A 16,321-nucleotide genomic window follows, 5' to 3' on the forward strand; every position below is an offset into this window, starting at 1 on the left:
TACTTCTTGGAAAGACTGAAACAAAACTAACAAGGCACTCAGGAGAGAAGAGACAAAATAAAAGGAGATGTTTTCATTTTGTGATTTTTTCTCATTTATTTTTTTCTTTTGCATATCATAACTAAAAACTGAGGAGTTAGCTTAGAAATTCCATATCTGGTTTAATCTGTTGCCTTTGATTAATTTCAGGGAAGTGGGGAATGGAAATTATTAAACTCAGGAATTTGCCACAGTTATTCAGGCTGAACACATAGGAAGTGCTGCTCACGTGCAACAATTCTACTACATTAGCACTTACTGAATGAATGAATGAATGAAAGTGGAGAAATTCCTCTCTGAAAGAGCACACGTCTGCATTGCCTCACTGACTCCAAAACAGAGCAGTGACCTAACTCAACTTCCTTATACTTGTTGATGGGCTGATTGTGCATTACTGAGGCACAAATATAAAGTGCCCCACACTTCAAATGGATACATCTGTGGGCACAGCTCTGTGGGTGCTCAAAGGCTGGAGAAAACAAAGGGTGCTCAGCATCCACTGCTGGGCCATACCAATAAGTTCCCTTCCATCCCTGCTACCTCCTACCTGCTGTGATCAGCTGTTCAGCAGCTAGGGGTGGTGGGGTGAAGCAAGGTCCGAGTGCCTTGAGGGGAGTGGCTGGGATGGGGTGGGAAAAGGCAGGGTGGGAGTGGAGTTGGGGTGGGAAGAGGTGAGGTAGGGTGGGGCCCTGCGGGAAGGGATGAAATGGTGGTGAGGGCTGGACACAGCGAGGGTCAAGCACCCCTGGGGAAGTGAAAAGCTGGCACCTGTGGCTATAACAAACTTCTGCCAGAAGGGCTGGATGTTCATCAAGTCCAGCCCAGTGAACCTAGACAGGAATAAATGAAGCTAGACCATTCCTGACACATCTTTGTCCAACCTCTTGTTAAAAGCTTCCAGCAGGGGGGACTCCCAACTTCTCTCACAGGCTATTTCCAGCACATCGCTACCCTGATAGACAGAAAGTTTCTCCTAATGCCGAACTTAAATCTTCCTTGCCACAAGGTAAACCCGTTACTCTCTTCTACCTTCAATGGACACGGAGAACAATTGATCACAAATTCGCAATCCTCTTTATAACAGTCCTGAACATACTGGCAGACTTATCAGGTCATCCTTCAGCCGTCTATGAGCACAACTAATGCCCCGGCTTTTTTTAATCTCTTCCTCAATGGTCAGCTTTTCGAACCTTTGATTGATTTTGTTTCTCTCCTCTGAACTCTCTCCATTTTATCCATATCTTTCTCATGTCTGGTGGCCAGAATTGGGCACACTCCTCCAGGTGAAGCCTCACTAGTACCAACATACATTAACTTTCTTAGGACACTACAGCATAATATTAGTCTTTTTGCATCTGCACCACACTGGCTCATACTGAATGATCCCTTATAATCTCCGCATGCTTTTCAGCAATGGTACCATTAAGTCCATTACTTCCCATTATGTAGTTGTTCATTTGATTTTTTCCTTCTTCAATACGCTGCACTTGTCTTTACTGAATTTGTTGTGTTGAATTTAGCCCCTTTTCCCATTTGCCAAGGTCTTTTTAAATTCTAATATTCTCCTCTAGGGTGGTTGCAAGTATTTGGTGTTGTTGACAAATGTGATAAGCATACTCTCCTCTCCATTATCCAAGGTATGAAAATGTCAGAGAACAACAGGTCCAGAGCTGACCCTTGTGGGATTGCACTGAATGCGGCCTTCCAGTTTGACAGCAAACCACTCGTAGCTACTCTTTGAATATGGTCTTCCAAACAGTCGTACACCCACCCTATAGTAATTTCATCTAGGCCGCAGTTTCCAAGTTTGCTGCTGAAACTGTCAGGTTGGACTGTCAAAACCTTACTACAGTCAAGATATATCACAGTTACTGCTTTTACCCTAATCCGTAGGCCAGCAACTCTATACAAACAATAAAGGGGGTGTTGGTAGTAAGGAGAGATATTAGGTTGGGTTGGCATAATTTGCTTTGGGCACAGAGCCCTGCTAGCAGCTGCAAGAACCCCAGCTGAAGGCAGACCTATGGCTGAGAGCTCGATGGAGCATGGAGCCCTGCCGGCAGCCACCGTGATCCCCAGTAGGGGCAGCCTCCCAGCCAGGGGAACCCTAACTGGGGGCAGCCCTGCAACTTTGGGTACACTGGCCAGGGTGCAGACCCCTGCTGGCAGCTCTGGAGCAGAGGGGACCCCACCTGGGGCTGGGAGAACCCCTGCAGCCCTGAGATTAATCATGCAATTAATGGTGATTAATTTTTTTAATCATTTGACAGCCCTATTAATGACTATTATCCTCTAGGTGCTCACATAGTGATCATTTAATAATTGATTTGAGTATCTTTCCAGGTATGAAAGTTAGACAGATTGGTCTACTAGTCCTTTGGCCATCTCCAAGGCAATACATAATCACGTGAAAAGGACATCCCTTCACCAAAAGGTACTACATGAGGGATGATCCCCCACTCTGAAAATATGCAGGTTTTCAAATGTAAAGTGAGTGTCATACTGCAACACTGTTCAAAAAGACACACAGATATCACATATCTTATGACATGGCAAACTTTATGAAGGCTGACAAAGAAATTAGATGTACTATAGTCCATGGGAACAGGATTACAAGGGACCATGGACACCATAGGCTTGTATACAATTCAAAAAGCCATGTTCTTCAGAGTTCTCAAGTGCACAGGAAGACAAATCTATACTTCCTATAACAGGCTTTGAATGTCTTAGAGCCTTATCAAGCTAGCAGGTCCAATTTTTGGTTATGATCAGGCAGCTTTGCACCTCTCACCATACAGGACAGAATAGCTGAACACCACTTTGATTGACTACACCAATCTTGCACTGGTGTAAAGTACTTAAGGATCTCACAATAATGACAATATTAGAGCAGCACCTCGGCTGCTCTAACATCCTGGCCAGGCCAGCACATAATCAAGAAGTAACTGCCCCCCTCCACTCCCTGACACCAAGCACAGCTAGGACACTGGGCAGAAATCAAGACCCACATTAAAATGTCCTTATTCAAAGGGCTTGTCTACCCAACAGACATTTTCAAATCTACAGTTGGTTTTAAAACTGATTTAATAAAAATGGGTCAGGACACCTCAAACAGGATCGACGTGACATTTTACTACATTTCTAGCTAGTTTTTAAGTCAATTTAACAGAAAAGCTGCCAGGTAATGATGTGCCTTAAGGAGTTCAGAGGTTGGAAAGAGAGAGCAAAGTTATGATGACCATGGATCTTATTTTCTACTACACGAACAGACAGGATTGCAGCCTCTGCATGGGAAGGAGTACGGGAACTGCTTTTTCCTGATTTTTATGTGGGTACATTGTACCCAAAAGAGGACTGGGGCTGAATCACGACTTCAACCCCTCTCTCCTGGCACCAACCAACAAAGATGCCCCATGGACAAAGTACAGCATGTCTACACTGCAAAGAAAAATGCCCTGCCCTGAGTCTTAAAACCCAGGTCAGTTAACTTGGGTTCAGACTACAGGGCTAAAAATAGTAATGTAGATGTTCCTTCTTGAGCTGGAGCCTAGGATCAGAAAACTGCCCCTCCCTCACTCCCAGCCAGGTCTGAGAGATTAGGCTGAGCTTGAGTGTCAACCTCTGCATTACTATTTTTAGCCCCACGATCTGAGCCCTGTGAGTGCAAACCTTTTGACCGGACTCTGTGACTCAATGCTGTAAGTTTTTCTTTGCACTGTTGACGTACCCTAAGGAGGCACCGCACAAAGGTGATGGATGCACAGCTCTGTCACTGTGCCAGGGAGCTGCGGAAAGCCTTCTGGAAATGGCACTGCTCTTGGTATGCATTATAGCACCCTCCAGCTCGTAAGTAACCACAATAGATATAACCCTTGTCATATTTACAAGTTTCAGTTACACTTTAACAAAGGTATTTTCCTGACAATTTCCACTCATCACTATAACATCTGTTTTTTGCTTGTGACTTTCAGACAAGTCAGGGTGAAACAGGGTTGATCTCTGCCAGAAAGAATTTTTTTTTTCCTGAAAAATTTGAGACATTTGCATCCACCCATTTCTGAGATAGAGGAAAGCGAGAAAAACAAATCTTTTTCAGAGTTTGGAAGTTTCAGTCTCAGAGCCTGAGTAGGAGACAACAAGCAGGGGAGCAACATGGAAAAAACACATGAGATATAGAGATTGTCAAGATAACAAGGCAGGGCCATGTGTGGTCAGTTAAGTAACTTCCCAAAACAGTGTAAAAGGGTTGTGCTCTATTCGCAGACAGCTTGTGCTGGGATAAAGTTCTTGGCACAAAACTCCTCCTTCTTCATTCTATTTGGTTTCAAATCAGGCTGAAGCTCAAGGACAATCTGTGCTCGTTTGTGCTCCTTTAACTATGGCTAGTAGTTTGTTTGCCGAGAAAATTCCAGACATGTGACAAAAATGTGTTGAGCCATGGAGAGTGGGCAACTATCGCAACACAACTAGAACTGGTTGAAAATTTTGTGGTGGAAAATCTCCACAGGAAATGTTATTTCTTGAAACCTGAAGCTTTACCCAGGAACATGTAGATTTTGCTGAAATGGTGTTTTCAACACTACCATTTTCATTTTGCATATCTAAATAAAAAGTCATTTTGAAATGCATATTATAGTGAGGACATATTTTTAAAAGTCAAAACCAAAATGTAACATTTCCCTTTTCATAAATTTAATTTCCCAAGAAATTCTGGCTTTTCATTCCAATTCAGAACAATAATAAAAAGTAAGGTTGAAATTTCATCCCTCAAAATGGAATGGCTGTTCCCAATCAGTTCCGTAGCTTTCTACGCACATAAGGGCAGGGGACTGGACTCAATGACCTCTCGAGGTCCCTTCCAGTTCTAATGTTCTACAATTCTAGAAAACCCCATAATTAGCATAACATTAAGGAAACTCAAGAGCGTCACCTAATAAAAAAAATGCAAATCAACTGCATCACAAGCGAAAGCTAAATTAAAGGTGTACAACTTCATCTCTCATTCCTCACTACACAAACAATCCTCCCACTCACAAGCTCACTTCCTTTCCATCCTAGCACGTCCATTTCTCCAGTATCACACATATAAACTCTGCCATTACACACATGAACGTGGGAATAAACCTTAATCCAACTGAGAATGGAGGTTAGATTCTGACAGTGACTCAAAGAACTGGATACCCCAGTCTCCACTTCACTCTTTGCTCACCCACTCCAGCTCTGTCTTTTGCCCACATTGTACCAATTACAGCTTATTTTTCCACAATGGGAGTTGCAGAAGTGTGTGGAGAAGGAGAAGCTGCATCCATCGCTGAGCTCTCTGTTGTAATTTTCATGCAATTTTGTCTGCAGTTTAGCTGGTAATAGATTCTAGAACACTGTAAGCGGGGATGAGACAAAGGCCGTGTCTACACTAGCCAAAAACTTCGAAATGGCCATGCAAATGGCCATTTTGAAGTTTACTAATGAAGCGCTGAAATACATATTCAGCACCTCATTAGCATGCAGGTGGCCGCGGCACTTCAAAATTGACGCAGCTCGCCACCACGTGGCTTGTCCAGATGGGGCTCCTTTTCGAAAGGACCCCGCCTACTTCGAAGTCCCCTTATTCCTATGAGCAGATGGGAATAAGGGGACTTTGAAGTAGCCGGGGTCCTTTCGAAAAGGAGCCCTGTCTGGAGAAGCCTCGCGGCGGCGAGCCACATCAATTTCGAAGTGCCGTGGCCTCCCGCTTGCTAATGAGGCGCTGAATATGTATTTCAGCGTTTCATTAGTAAACTTCAAAATGGCCATTTGCATGGCAATTTCGAAGTTTTTGGCTAGTGTAGACACAGCCAAAGAGTCCAAAATGTCTAAGGGTATGTCTACACTGCAACTAAACACCCCTGTCTGGCCTGCAAAATTTGACTCAGGCTCACCAGGCACGGGCTGAGGGAGTATTTGACTGTAATGTATAAATTTAGACCCAGGCTGGAGCCTGAGCTCTGGGACCCTTCTCCCTACATGCGTCCCGGCTCCTGGGCTGAAGCTCAAACACAAATATCTGCTCCTCCTATAACTGTCATTTGCCTGAGCCCTGCTAGGCTAAATCAGCTGGCATGGTTTTTAATTGCTATGTAGAAATATTGCAAAGGAGCAGAGCTTTCAGGTCCTCTGTGGAGGTGGCTTCTCCATCTGAGTCTCAGTCTCTTATGGCTCACCAGGGTACAGCCTCATTCCAACAGAAGAGCTGTTCTGGAACTGTAACAGAGTCAGGTCCATGGACTACAGGAGACTAGTAGAAGGGAAATATATGAAATAGGTCCCTGTTCACAGATAAACTAACATAGGCAAATCTAGAATTAATAGGAACTTGCCAGAATCAATCAGGACAATCAAACCAATTAAAGCCCCTGGAGCCAATTAGAAGGCCTCCATAGGCAAGCGAGTCAGACTAATTAGATGACCTGGGGCCAATTAAGAACCAGGTGAGACTGGTTAAAAAGGGCTCCTCTTCTGGTAACTCAGCATGCACAAGGAGCTGAGAAGCCAAGGTGATATGGAGGCTCTAGGATGAGCATACACAAGTAGGTCCTAGAAGGAGGACTGTGCAGGTAAGGAAAGTTCTGGGGAGGGTTGGGAGGAAGTGGCCCATGCAGTCATAGCTCTCACACAAACATTATTGAAGCTATTTGCAGGCAGCTGGTTTCCCGGGGTCCCTGGGCTGGAATCCAGAGAAGATGGTGGGCCTGAATTCCACCAATCTCTACCCATGACAGCACAGGAACAGGACCGGTTTTGGTAGAAAGGTTTGTCCTGCCCTGTGCCACAACTACGGAATCTGGTTTCCCCACTTTTCCCCATGCTGACCAATAATGAGAGGAGCTCAACAAACTGCAAGCTGATATCCTAGAGAAAGCACCTCAACAGATGACTTCTGTGAGCTTCTGAGGCAAGCAATCTGGCTGAAAGCAAGATTGAGGAGGAGCTGTGTCACAGAATGGAGCTTCTGCAGTGAGGCCTGAAGAGGCCAGAGGGAGGATTGGTTGTAGCACATATTTCATAAAGACTACATCTAAACTACGGAGATCTTTTGCAAGAAGGTCTTCTGGCCGATATCTTCTGAAAAAAAACTTCTTTCGGAAGTGTATGTCCACATTCAAAAAAACGGATTGAAAGAGAGCGTCCACACAGCCCCTGCTCTTTCAAAAGAACAGGCCGGGGATCAAAAAATCTGGTGCCATGAGGACTCCTCTTTCAAAAGAAGGGTCCCGAGCAGCATCTACACATGCTTTCTTTTTAGAGAAGCTTTCAAAAGAAGTTGTTCTTCCTGAAACGGGAATGAAAGAGCATTTTCAAAAGGAGCACCGCGTTCTTTCAATTAATTTTCCAAAGAATGCTTTGTGTGTATGGACACTCCGCGGGACCTATTGAAAGAACTGGCTAAAGTGGATGCAGCCAGTGACTAGCAACTGGCATACAACAATGGTTTCCTAAATGATAAAAACAGTACCTGCTATTACAGTAGATAGGGAAAACAAAAAAAAAGACACAGCTAGTGATAATGAACACTTTTTTTCTTAGGCTCCTATTGTATTGTTCTCTTTATCCTCTTGGGATAGGACAAAAAGCAACGGGCAAGGGGTGGTTTAGGTTGGATATTATGAAAAGATTCCTAACTGACAAGGTACTTAAGCACTGAAATAAATTGCCTTGGAAAGCAGTGGAATCTCTGTCACAGTCTAACCTGCACTTAAAAAGCACCAAAACTGTCAGGGGTTGTCTTGCCTCAATGCAAAGGAAAGAATCAGGTGACCTCCTGAGGTCCCTTCCAGTTCTATGATGCTAAAATTGTAACTTAACAAAAATGTAAAAAAAAAGTAAAATCAACAAAACATAATTAAGCAGAACTATGAAGGCCACATCCAAACCATCTACATCCTTGTGACTTTGCAAAATTCCTTTTATGATTCTTCTTATATAACATGTCCTTCATACCGTTTTTTTATGCAATACTGTGTACACTCTTCAGATAGTGCTGAACCTCTGTGTCAGATTTCGAGTGTTCCAGGCAGATGACTAAGCAAATACCCACTGATGGGCTCGTGTTCATCTTTAATCCGGAAGAGGTTTCGTACTGGTATTTTAATCACTGATTGACTGAGATCTTTCCATCCGCGTCGGGTCAAGTCAAAGATCTGTATGTTAAATGTACTGGGGAATCTGAGAGGCTGTAGATCATAGCAGTGTTGAGAGTCTCAAGGGCACAGAGGAAACCATAAGGAATGTAAGAAGTCACAAGGTTAAAGCCACATTAAGACAGCTGTTATGTTAATGAGAGTTCTGCTTCTTTTCTTTTATGAGTCACTGATTTAGAAAAATATTAATAACGTTCCTATTTTTTTACATTTGCCATTGAAGTTAATGTAGGCTGGAATTCCAGACTCTAGACCTATTCCTAACAGACTTAGTAAAGAAGAGCATAGTTGTTATTGAACAGCGCCTTCCATTGTCACTATCCAGTTTAGTCTAGTGTAGTACAAACCCATTTAAAATGCTGTCAGCTGGTTTGTTGGCATCCACCCTCAGTAAAGATGTTCAATTAATAGTGGAACTATGCCTCACTGAGTTTGTCTTCACCAGGAATTACAGTTCAACCACACAGTAGATTTCCTTTGCCAAACAACACAGGACTTTTGCAAGAGCGGAGTGAACACTTCCATAAGAAAATTCAAAAAATGGGCAAAATGGCTGGAACCCTGAGGATGTATTTACGGCAACAGAGTTCTGATGCATTTGGCACTCTCATTGTGCAAGGGTTAGTGCAAGATTTTTGGTTGTTTGTTTAAATTTAAGGAAATTTATGCCCACCCGCCAAGTTAAGCTTCAAACCAAAATATCAAAGCAAAGTTCAGTGCAGCCCTCCAAATCTGTGGATATCTGCTTTATATCTGCAGGAATCTGCATCCACAGATACAGATAGACACAGCTCGTTTCTGTGGATGCGAATACAAATTTTGTATCTAGAACCCAGCAAATTTGTGGATTTCTGTTTTATATCTGTGAGTATTTGCATCTGTGGATGTCAATACGGGTACTCTATATGCAGCTCATTTTCGCAGATACAGATGCAGCTGGGATACAATTTTTGTATCTGCACCAGATTCTAAACTTCCACCAAAGCAACCCAATTTCATTTGTCTTTTTCCCTTTCTGAAATAAGCGCAGATATACATTTCACATGATTTCAACACCCAAAGATAAGCTTGTACTAAACTGTTCAAGGCTAGCTCATAGTGGGACACAAAATCTTTGACATGAATCACAAAGTTAGCAATTCTGATCCTAATTTTCAGTTGTAAATGGAACCACAAACCAGGCAAGCTTTGTATGATTTGGGGTTTGGAAGAAGTAGTTCATGTAGCTTTCTTTGGCAACCATGAAGCAGAAAATGTCTGATGTACTCTGAACCTAAATTCATTGGGACAGACCACTCCAGAACTGGCCAACTTGGGGACTTAGAAACCCACATTATTCCTGTTTATATAATCCCTCTATTTTCTTCACCAGGATTTTAATTAGTTTACATCTAGTCAAATCCATGTTATTTTGCAAATGTGCATATCCAAGGATTTCTTAATTGAAGTGACAATGAAGACGAAAGGAGACACCATCCACTTGAAATCTTGTCCACTTCAAAAGTTAAGGCACAAGTAGTTTTAGGTAGTGTACCTGAATCACTCTGTCAACAATCCTGTTTTATTTTTTTTCCTCTCTTAGGTTGAAACTAATTAATTATCAATGAGAGAACAGTTAAATTAACTACACACAGACAGCTGAAATTAAACAAACTGGAAAAATAGATTTTTTTCTCTCATCTCCTTCCATTGCTTTCATTATAGGTGTACCAGGATCCATAAATAACAAAAACTCTCTTCTTCTTAGTGATCCACAGTTATGAACGTTACAAAACCATTGTCAGGGGTCAAAAAACAAACAACAAACTGCCAACTGAACTTACAAACAACCTCGTGTCTCATTTGTCCCACATTACAGTTCTGCAAGATCAGGAAAATGACTTCTAAGCTTTCTAATAACCTAGGCATTGATAGAAAAGGAAAATGCTTTCTTTAGACAGCTTTTTAAACAGTTACCTGAACCCGAGCTTCTGTAAGTTTGGCTCTTTGTGCAAGTTCTTCCCGCGTGTAAATATCAGGGTAGTGGGTCCTCTCAAAAGCTCTTTCCAGTTCTTCTAGTTGTTCTGCAGTAAAGGTTGTTCGACTCCGTCGCTGCTTTCTCTTTAAGGGTAAATCTGGTTCAGAATCTATGTCAGAGCCTTCATCAGACTGGGGTGCTGATGCTGGAAGAAAAATCAGGGAGAAATAAGGTTCTATCTAACAAATCCAAAAAAAAAACCCCCAAAATGTGTGGTTTATTTTTCCCACCCAGGGAAAAAAAAATAGCTTCAAAAATAAATCATGATTCTATATTGGACACACTGTGATCTGACAGCAGAGGTAAATGCTATATTACAGGGCATTACTGGTACATTTGCTGGGATGAATGAATAATTCTCAACAGTGTGTTCAATGAATTTACCCTCTTTTCCTGGCCCTGAGATATATGTGAGCAGGTTATGATTTCCTTGAACATATTTGTTATTCAGATATATTCAGTGATTTTTTTTCTCTATCAGATTATTGCAAGTATTTGAAATTTGATAGGTTCTGCTTCATTTTCATTGGTCAGATAAGCCATGTGCTCTTGATCCTTTCTCCTGACTGAGTAAACAAAAACACTTGAAGCACAAATACCCTGCATAATCGAATTTGAAAATCTTCCCCAATGAACACTGGTGAGTGTGACTTTGAAATTCTTTTTTCATAGATGTGTCAGTAAAACCCAATTGCTCAAATTGTTACAAAAATCAAATACCAAAAGGATTTGACCCTATCTAAAGCAAATTCATTTCTACATCTGATTAAATATTTTCATGACATCTTTTTCATTAATTTGTAGTTCTGCAAATCTTCATGATATTTCCACATCCATCCAAATATAATTCAACAGGATTATGTTTTCGTAACTATTTCCCATTTATTGACCTGTCTGGTGCTTTCCTCAGATTCTGCTAGGTAGGTTTGGACGCGTGTTAATACTCATATAAAATCCTACCGTGTCTTGCGGAGGGAGCTCACATCAGAATATATGCACTGAATATTTACTAAGAGCTGTAGTTTCTCCGTTCTGCTGTCAATTCTGACTCAGCTCGTCGATACAGACCAAATTCTTCAATGCAATTTTGCTCAGTTAATGACAACAGAAGTTAAGCCAAGGTTTTCCTTAGCTGTCTATCAGTCGCTGGTTCAAAAAGTACATTTGCTTTTAGCCTTCCCCCCCCGAAAGAAAACCCACAAAAATGGCCAAATTCATGTTTGGTTTAATTGTTGACCTGCACCAAGGATGTACTAAGTCTAAGCAGTAAGGTGCTTCTCTGATACTAGCATATGTGCCTAATCATCAAATTCTGCCCTAAGTAAAATAAGGATCATCCCACTGGAATATTGTGTCTATATACACCTCTACCAACCCTCCCTCGACAGTCTCTTCCTGGAACCTCACCACAGGAGGCTTAAGTTCATGTTCCAGCTGGGACACTATAAATTCCACATGGACAAAGGCAGCCTGGAAGATGTGCTGAATGTGTGCATCCCATAGGTTCCCTAGATCTGCCAGTGATGGCTCTGCTACTGTTCTGGGCTCCACGGGCAATGCAAGATATCCCGGAGGAACCTGGGTTACTGACTATTTGCGTGATGGTGCTCCCCTACCTTGGCCAACTTTCCACTACAAATGGGCCACAGCCTTGATTATCTCATGACATTTACAACTGTTTTAGGTCATCAGTAAGGGGAAGAGGAAAGAAAATAATGAAAGGGCTACGGAGCAATTGGGACTTTAATTCTCATCAGAGTCTTATACTGACCAAACTACCCCACATGTATTTCAAGAACTTGTCTATGTAGTAGATTAATCATAATTTTAAAATAATATGTTTTGTGGCTATCCTAACGGCTGTATTGTTCTATTTCACATTGTTTTGTTTTTAGAAATGATCCTGACCCAAAATGCTTAAACGTTCCCAAACTTTGATTGGATTCAAATCAGATCCAAACTTTGCAAATGGACTAATTTTTATTATGGGCTAAACAAAACTGCCAGATCCCACCTTCCCCAAAACACGAAGAAGCTCAGATGTAGAAGTCATTATGCGATTCAAGCGCACCTCCCATATTTTCCTAGTCTCTGTGGGCAGAAGACACTATCATGACTGCAGTGAGAGCTCAGACGTATGGTTCTGGACAGTTGCTCTGTGTTCCCATATTTATAAGGCCTATGAAGTATGTACTGTGCAGACTCAGGTAGTGCGTTTTACCCACAAAAGCTTATAACCTAATAAATTTGCTAGTCTCCAAGGTGCTGCAAGACTGCTTGTTATTTGTACAATTACACAAAGAATCAAGGTGGGTGAAGTAGCATCTTTTAGCAGTTCAACTTCTGTTGGTGAGAGAAACAAGCTTTCAAGCCACAGAAGTTGTTCCAATAAAAATATATTACCTTACCCACCTCGTCTCTCTGATATCCTGGGACCAGCTTGGCTACAACCACACTGCTTGAACAGTTTTCTTCCTTGTTCTGGTGGAGATGGGGAAAGGAGGTGAATATAGACTCTACTTCTTTCTCATACTGTCTTCATTTCCAAAGCCTCTTTTAGAACCCTGACAACACGCGCTCCTCCTCCATCAGGTAAGTGTAATAGAAAGGTCCCTGGGTAGGGTGAGGGATAGTAGAAGGACAGCTGCCCTTGTGAGTGAAGACTAATTAATCCGGGAAAAATTCTCTCATCCCTTAAACTCTGCAAGAAACTCATCCACCAACAGGAAGGGGTCTCCCCAGTGATACTACAATTCATCATTTTACTGAAATACCAGCACCACTTCTACCTTAAATAGCTTATTGGTACCGGCTTTGATAGAAAATAATCTTCAGAATATGACTCAGTGAAGCATAACTAAAAACACAAAGCCAGAACACAAATCTCATAATTTTAACTCCAGCTAAAAGAGACTGACTTGTTTAATTCCAACTATTTTACATATTCAATTTCACTGCAGTCATTTAAATCAGTGAGTACACCTAATCTATTTACCCAGTGTTGCGTGTAGGAAAGACAAGCTCCTTTTACAGGCAAATCAGCCCAAGAGTATTTACGAATTTCTGGCTACACAGAGGAACTGTTATTGCTAGTCCAGAGACTCTCAGCAACACACTAACCAGTCAGATGTCTAAATGAGTTCATAGATTGCTAGGATACAGCAATTAGATTAACTTTAATCTGATCTGTAAACTATTTCAGTCATCCAGCCACAATAAATGTTTTGGGGCCAGTTCTTGTGGCATTCTTGGCCAAAACTCCCTTTTAGTTCCTAATTGTAATGCATTGAAAAGTACACATAATTCCAGTCTCATCTCAAGGAAGGCTTTGCCTGGGCAAAACTTGCGGGATTTGGGCCCTAAAATTAAAGTCCCCAAATACAATCCTTGAGGGCAGACAGCAAGATCTGCTGATTCCAAATGGTTTAATTTTATATTTCAATGTAGTCCAAAACCCTCTCCATTATCAAATAAAAATTCTAGTTTATCATGAAATAAATACAATTCCTTGGTCTTAGAATTAGTCTTGATTCCTAATATATTTGACCAAATAATGATGTGTCTTATTTTCTTCAAAGCTTGCAGGATTACAAACACTAACATTAAACTATCCTGGAAGCTCAGAAACAGAAGGAAACACAAGTTTCTGAGTATCTTCCCACAGCAGCTCCAGACTTAATCATTCCTGTTGCTATAACAACTCCACAGGAACAGCTCTGTAACTAATAAGCTAAAACTAGGAGAAGTTGGCTCTTCTGTTAGAGGGGCACAGTAGAAATGTTAGTGGGTCTCTGTACCTGCCTGTGGTAAATTATGGAAAAGGATCGAGGAATTCCTGTGAGGTCCTCTACCAAAACTCCCTTTGCTTGAGAGGTCTATTTAAGTTTATGAGGAACAATTGGGCATTGAAAACTACGAAGGCCAGAAATCCAGGGGGAAATAAAGCTCCACACCCCATCGATACCAGGACCCCTTTCAGTACTTTTTCCTAACATCCCTCAGAGACTAGGCTGAGAGCTTGCCCAGCTATAAACAGTTGTGTGGGGAAAGGTTCCATTTGCCCAACCTATATGTAACCATGAGACTTGCTCAGACTTTGCAAGGGAAATATGCATTTCATCCTAAGAAAGTTAAAGTTGAAATGCATAGCTAAAGTGAAAACTGAATTAAGCTCAGATTCCTCAATGAAATGCCTTCACTAAGTGAGCCGAGGGGTACAGGAACATTTGTAAAAAGACAGTGAAATATTTCTATTTCCCCTGTTGGCTGAAGATGCTGGCACCTGCAACATTTCCTAGGGAGGTTGTAGAATCTCACTCTTTGGAGATATTTAAGAGCAGGTTAGATAATCATCTGTCAGGGTGATCTAGATGGTGTTTGACCCAGCTGCAAGTGCAGGGAACTGGACTCTCTGACCTCTTGGGGTCCTTCAAGTTCTAGAGTTCTATGCCCCTATGATTCAGTCCAGAAATGTATGTTTTATTCCATTTCACCTTCAACATTTACAGTTTAAAAAAAAAGCACGAAGATAGAGCAGGGCTGCTAACCTGAACATTTTTTTACAGCAAAGTATCTAATAATGTAAGGCGAATACATCCAATACAGCTCGGAAATTCTGAGACGGAAGCACAAAATGAAGGGGAAAAAATGAACTACAGATTAAATGGCTTTCACATTCAGATGAGTTCATCACTGCCATTCTACTCCAAACCTGACGAGTGTTATTGAAAATATCAGGTTCATTTATGGGATCGGCATTAGTAGAATCAGGCGAATGTAATGTCAAACGATGGGAGGCAGTGTGTGTAACAGAGTACTCTGAATTTTTTTTATTGACATCTGTTCAAAGGCGATGAGCTTTTGACTGAAAAAAAAAACAATTCTTAATACACTTTTAACCAAGCAAAAGGCCGACTAAAATATTGACCACATGCACCTAAGAAATAGCAATGGTTCTGTGATGTACATTCTGACACAGATACCACTATCTACGGCACATATGAGGAGTCTTGTACGTCTATTATATTGCTTGCTTAAAAGAATTTGGTCTACAACATGTGTATGAGGGCTGAGGCTTTGTCCACAGTGCTGAGTTTAAAACCCTGCTGCAGCAGCACTTTAATGCAGCAATGTGGTCACGGCACCAGTGCGGGGAGGGAGTGCTCCCAGCGCTGTAGGTGTGGGGTTTTTTTCACACCCCTGAGTAAGAAACTTACAGAGCAGTCCAGGGGCAGTGAATACTATATATATTAAAAAGGGAAGTGTGGGGAGAGAGAGAGACAGAAAATAGTAGCTAGCCTATATAATTAGCCAAATATGTTACTGCTCAAACCCCAACCTGCAGCGGCTGCACAAAGGAGGAGAGTTTTCAGTTTCCAGAATAATCATGTACAAGCACAGTACAAGAATCACCCCACAGGATTACAGATTCCCCCCTTAAGAAGTAAATCAACCTGGGAGGAGAAGCCATAAGTGCCACCAGTGGACTAGCCATGACGTTTAATTAAAGAGGGAATTACAGAATTACAGAGCAATTCTTTATCTATTAACCCCTTCTGACCTGCTTGGTGGCCTCAGGAAATGCTTCATCCTAGTTAACACTATTATATGTAAAATCTTTGCTCAATTTCATAGGGATTTGGTCACATGGAATTCTGTAATTATTGGGTTCCCAAAGCACATCATAAACAGACATGCCAAGAAGAAAACCAAACAAAATGATTCATAAGTGCTCACTCTTGTGCATTGTTTTTCCTCCCAGTGGGACATTTCATTTGAATAATTAAATACCAAAAACATGACAACCATTTAAAAACCATATATTTATTACTGATGCAAGACAATGCACTTTACAAATGTCTGGAGGACTTTGAAGGCAGAAATTTGTTGGCAAACACTCAACTGTTCTAAAATTAACCCACACAAACATCATGCTGACTTTCTTCCACACTAACAATCCTTGGACTGTGCTAGAAGCACTGTATACAGCAGCTGATTCTATTAAAATAGACAAAAGCCTATCTTAAATATTATACTGAGGTCAGATCAATTTTTCCATTTGCCACATCTTATTTATTTTAACAGGACT

The 16,321-nt window shown here is 41.5% G+C and overlaps 1 protein-coding gene across 5 annotated transcripts in view; it reads right to left on the reverse strand.

Moving 5' to 3' along the window:
• PAX3 (paired box 3) overlaps nucleotides 1-16,321 on the reverse strand; it is a 107,855-nt gene that overhangs the window by 31,012 nt on the left and 60,522 nt on the right. For 3 of the 5 annotated variants that reach the window (XM_075003855.1, XM_075003859.1, XM_075003854.1), the window contains one exon: nucleotides 10,173-10,378. In XM_075003855.1, coding sequence (XP_074859956.1) covers nucleotides 10,173-10,378 — 206 coding nt within the window. The remainder of the gene's footprint in view (nucleotides 1-10,172; nucleotides 10,379-16,321) is intronic. The other 2 variants (XM_075003857.1, XM_075003858.1) reach the window with 1 other exon arrangement.

Source organism: Carettochelys insculpta, chromosome 10, assembly GCF_033958435.1.
Source record: "Carettochelys insculpta isolate YL-2023 chromosome 10, ASM3395843v1, whole genome shotgun sequence".
Classification (NCBI taxonomy): Eukaryota; Metazoa; Chordata; order Testudines; family Carettochelyidae; genus Carettochelys; species Carettochelys insculpta.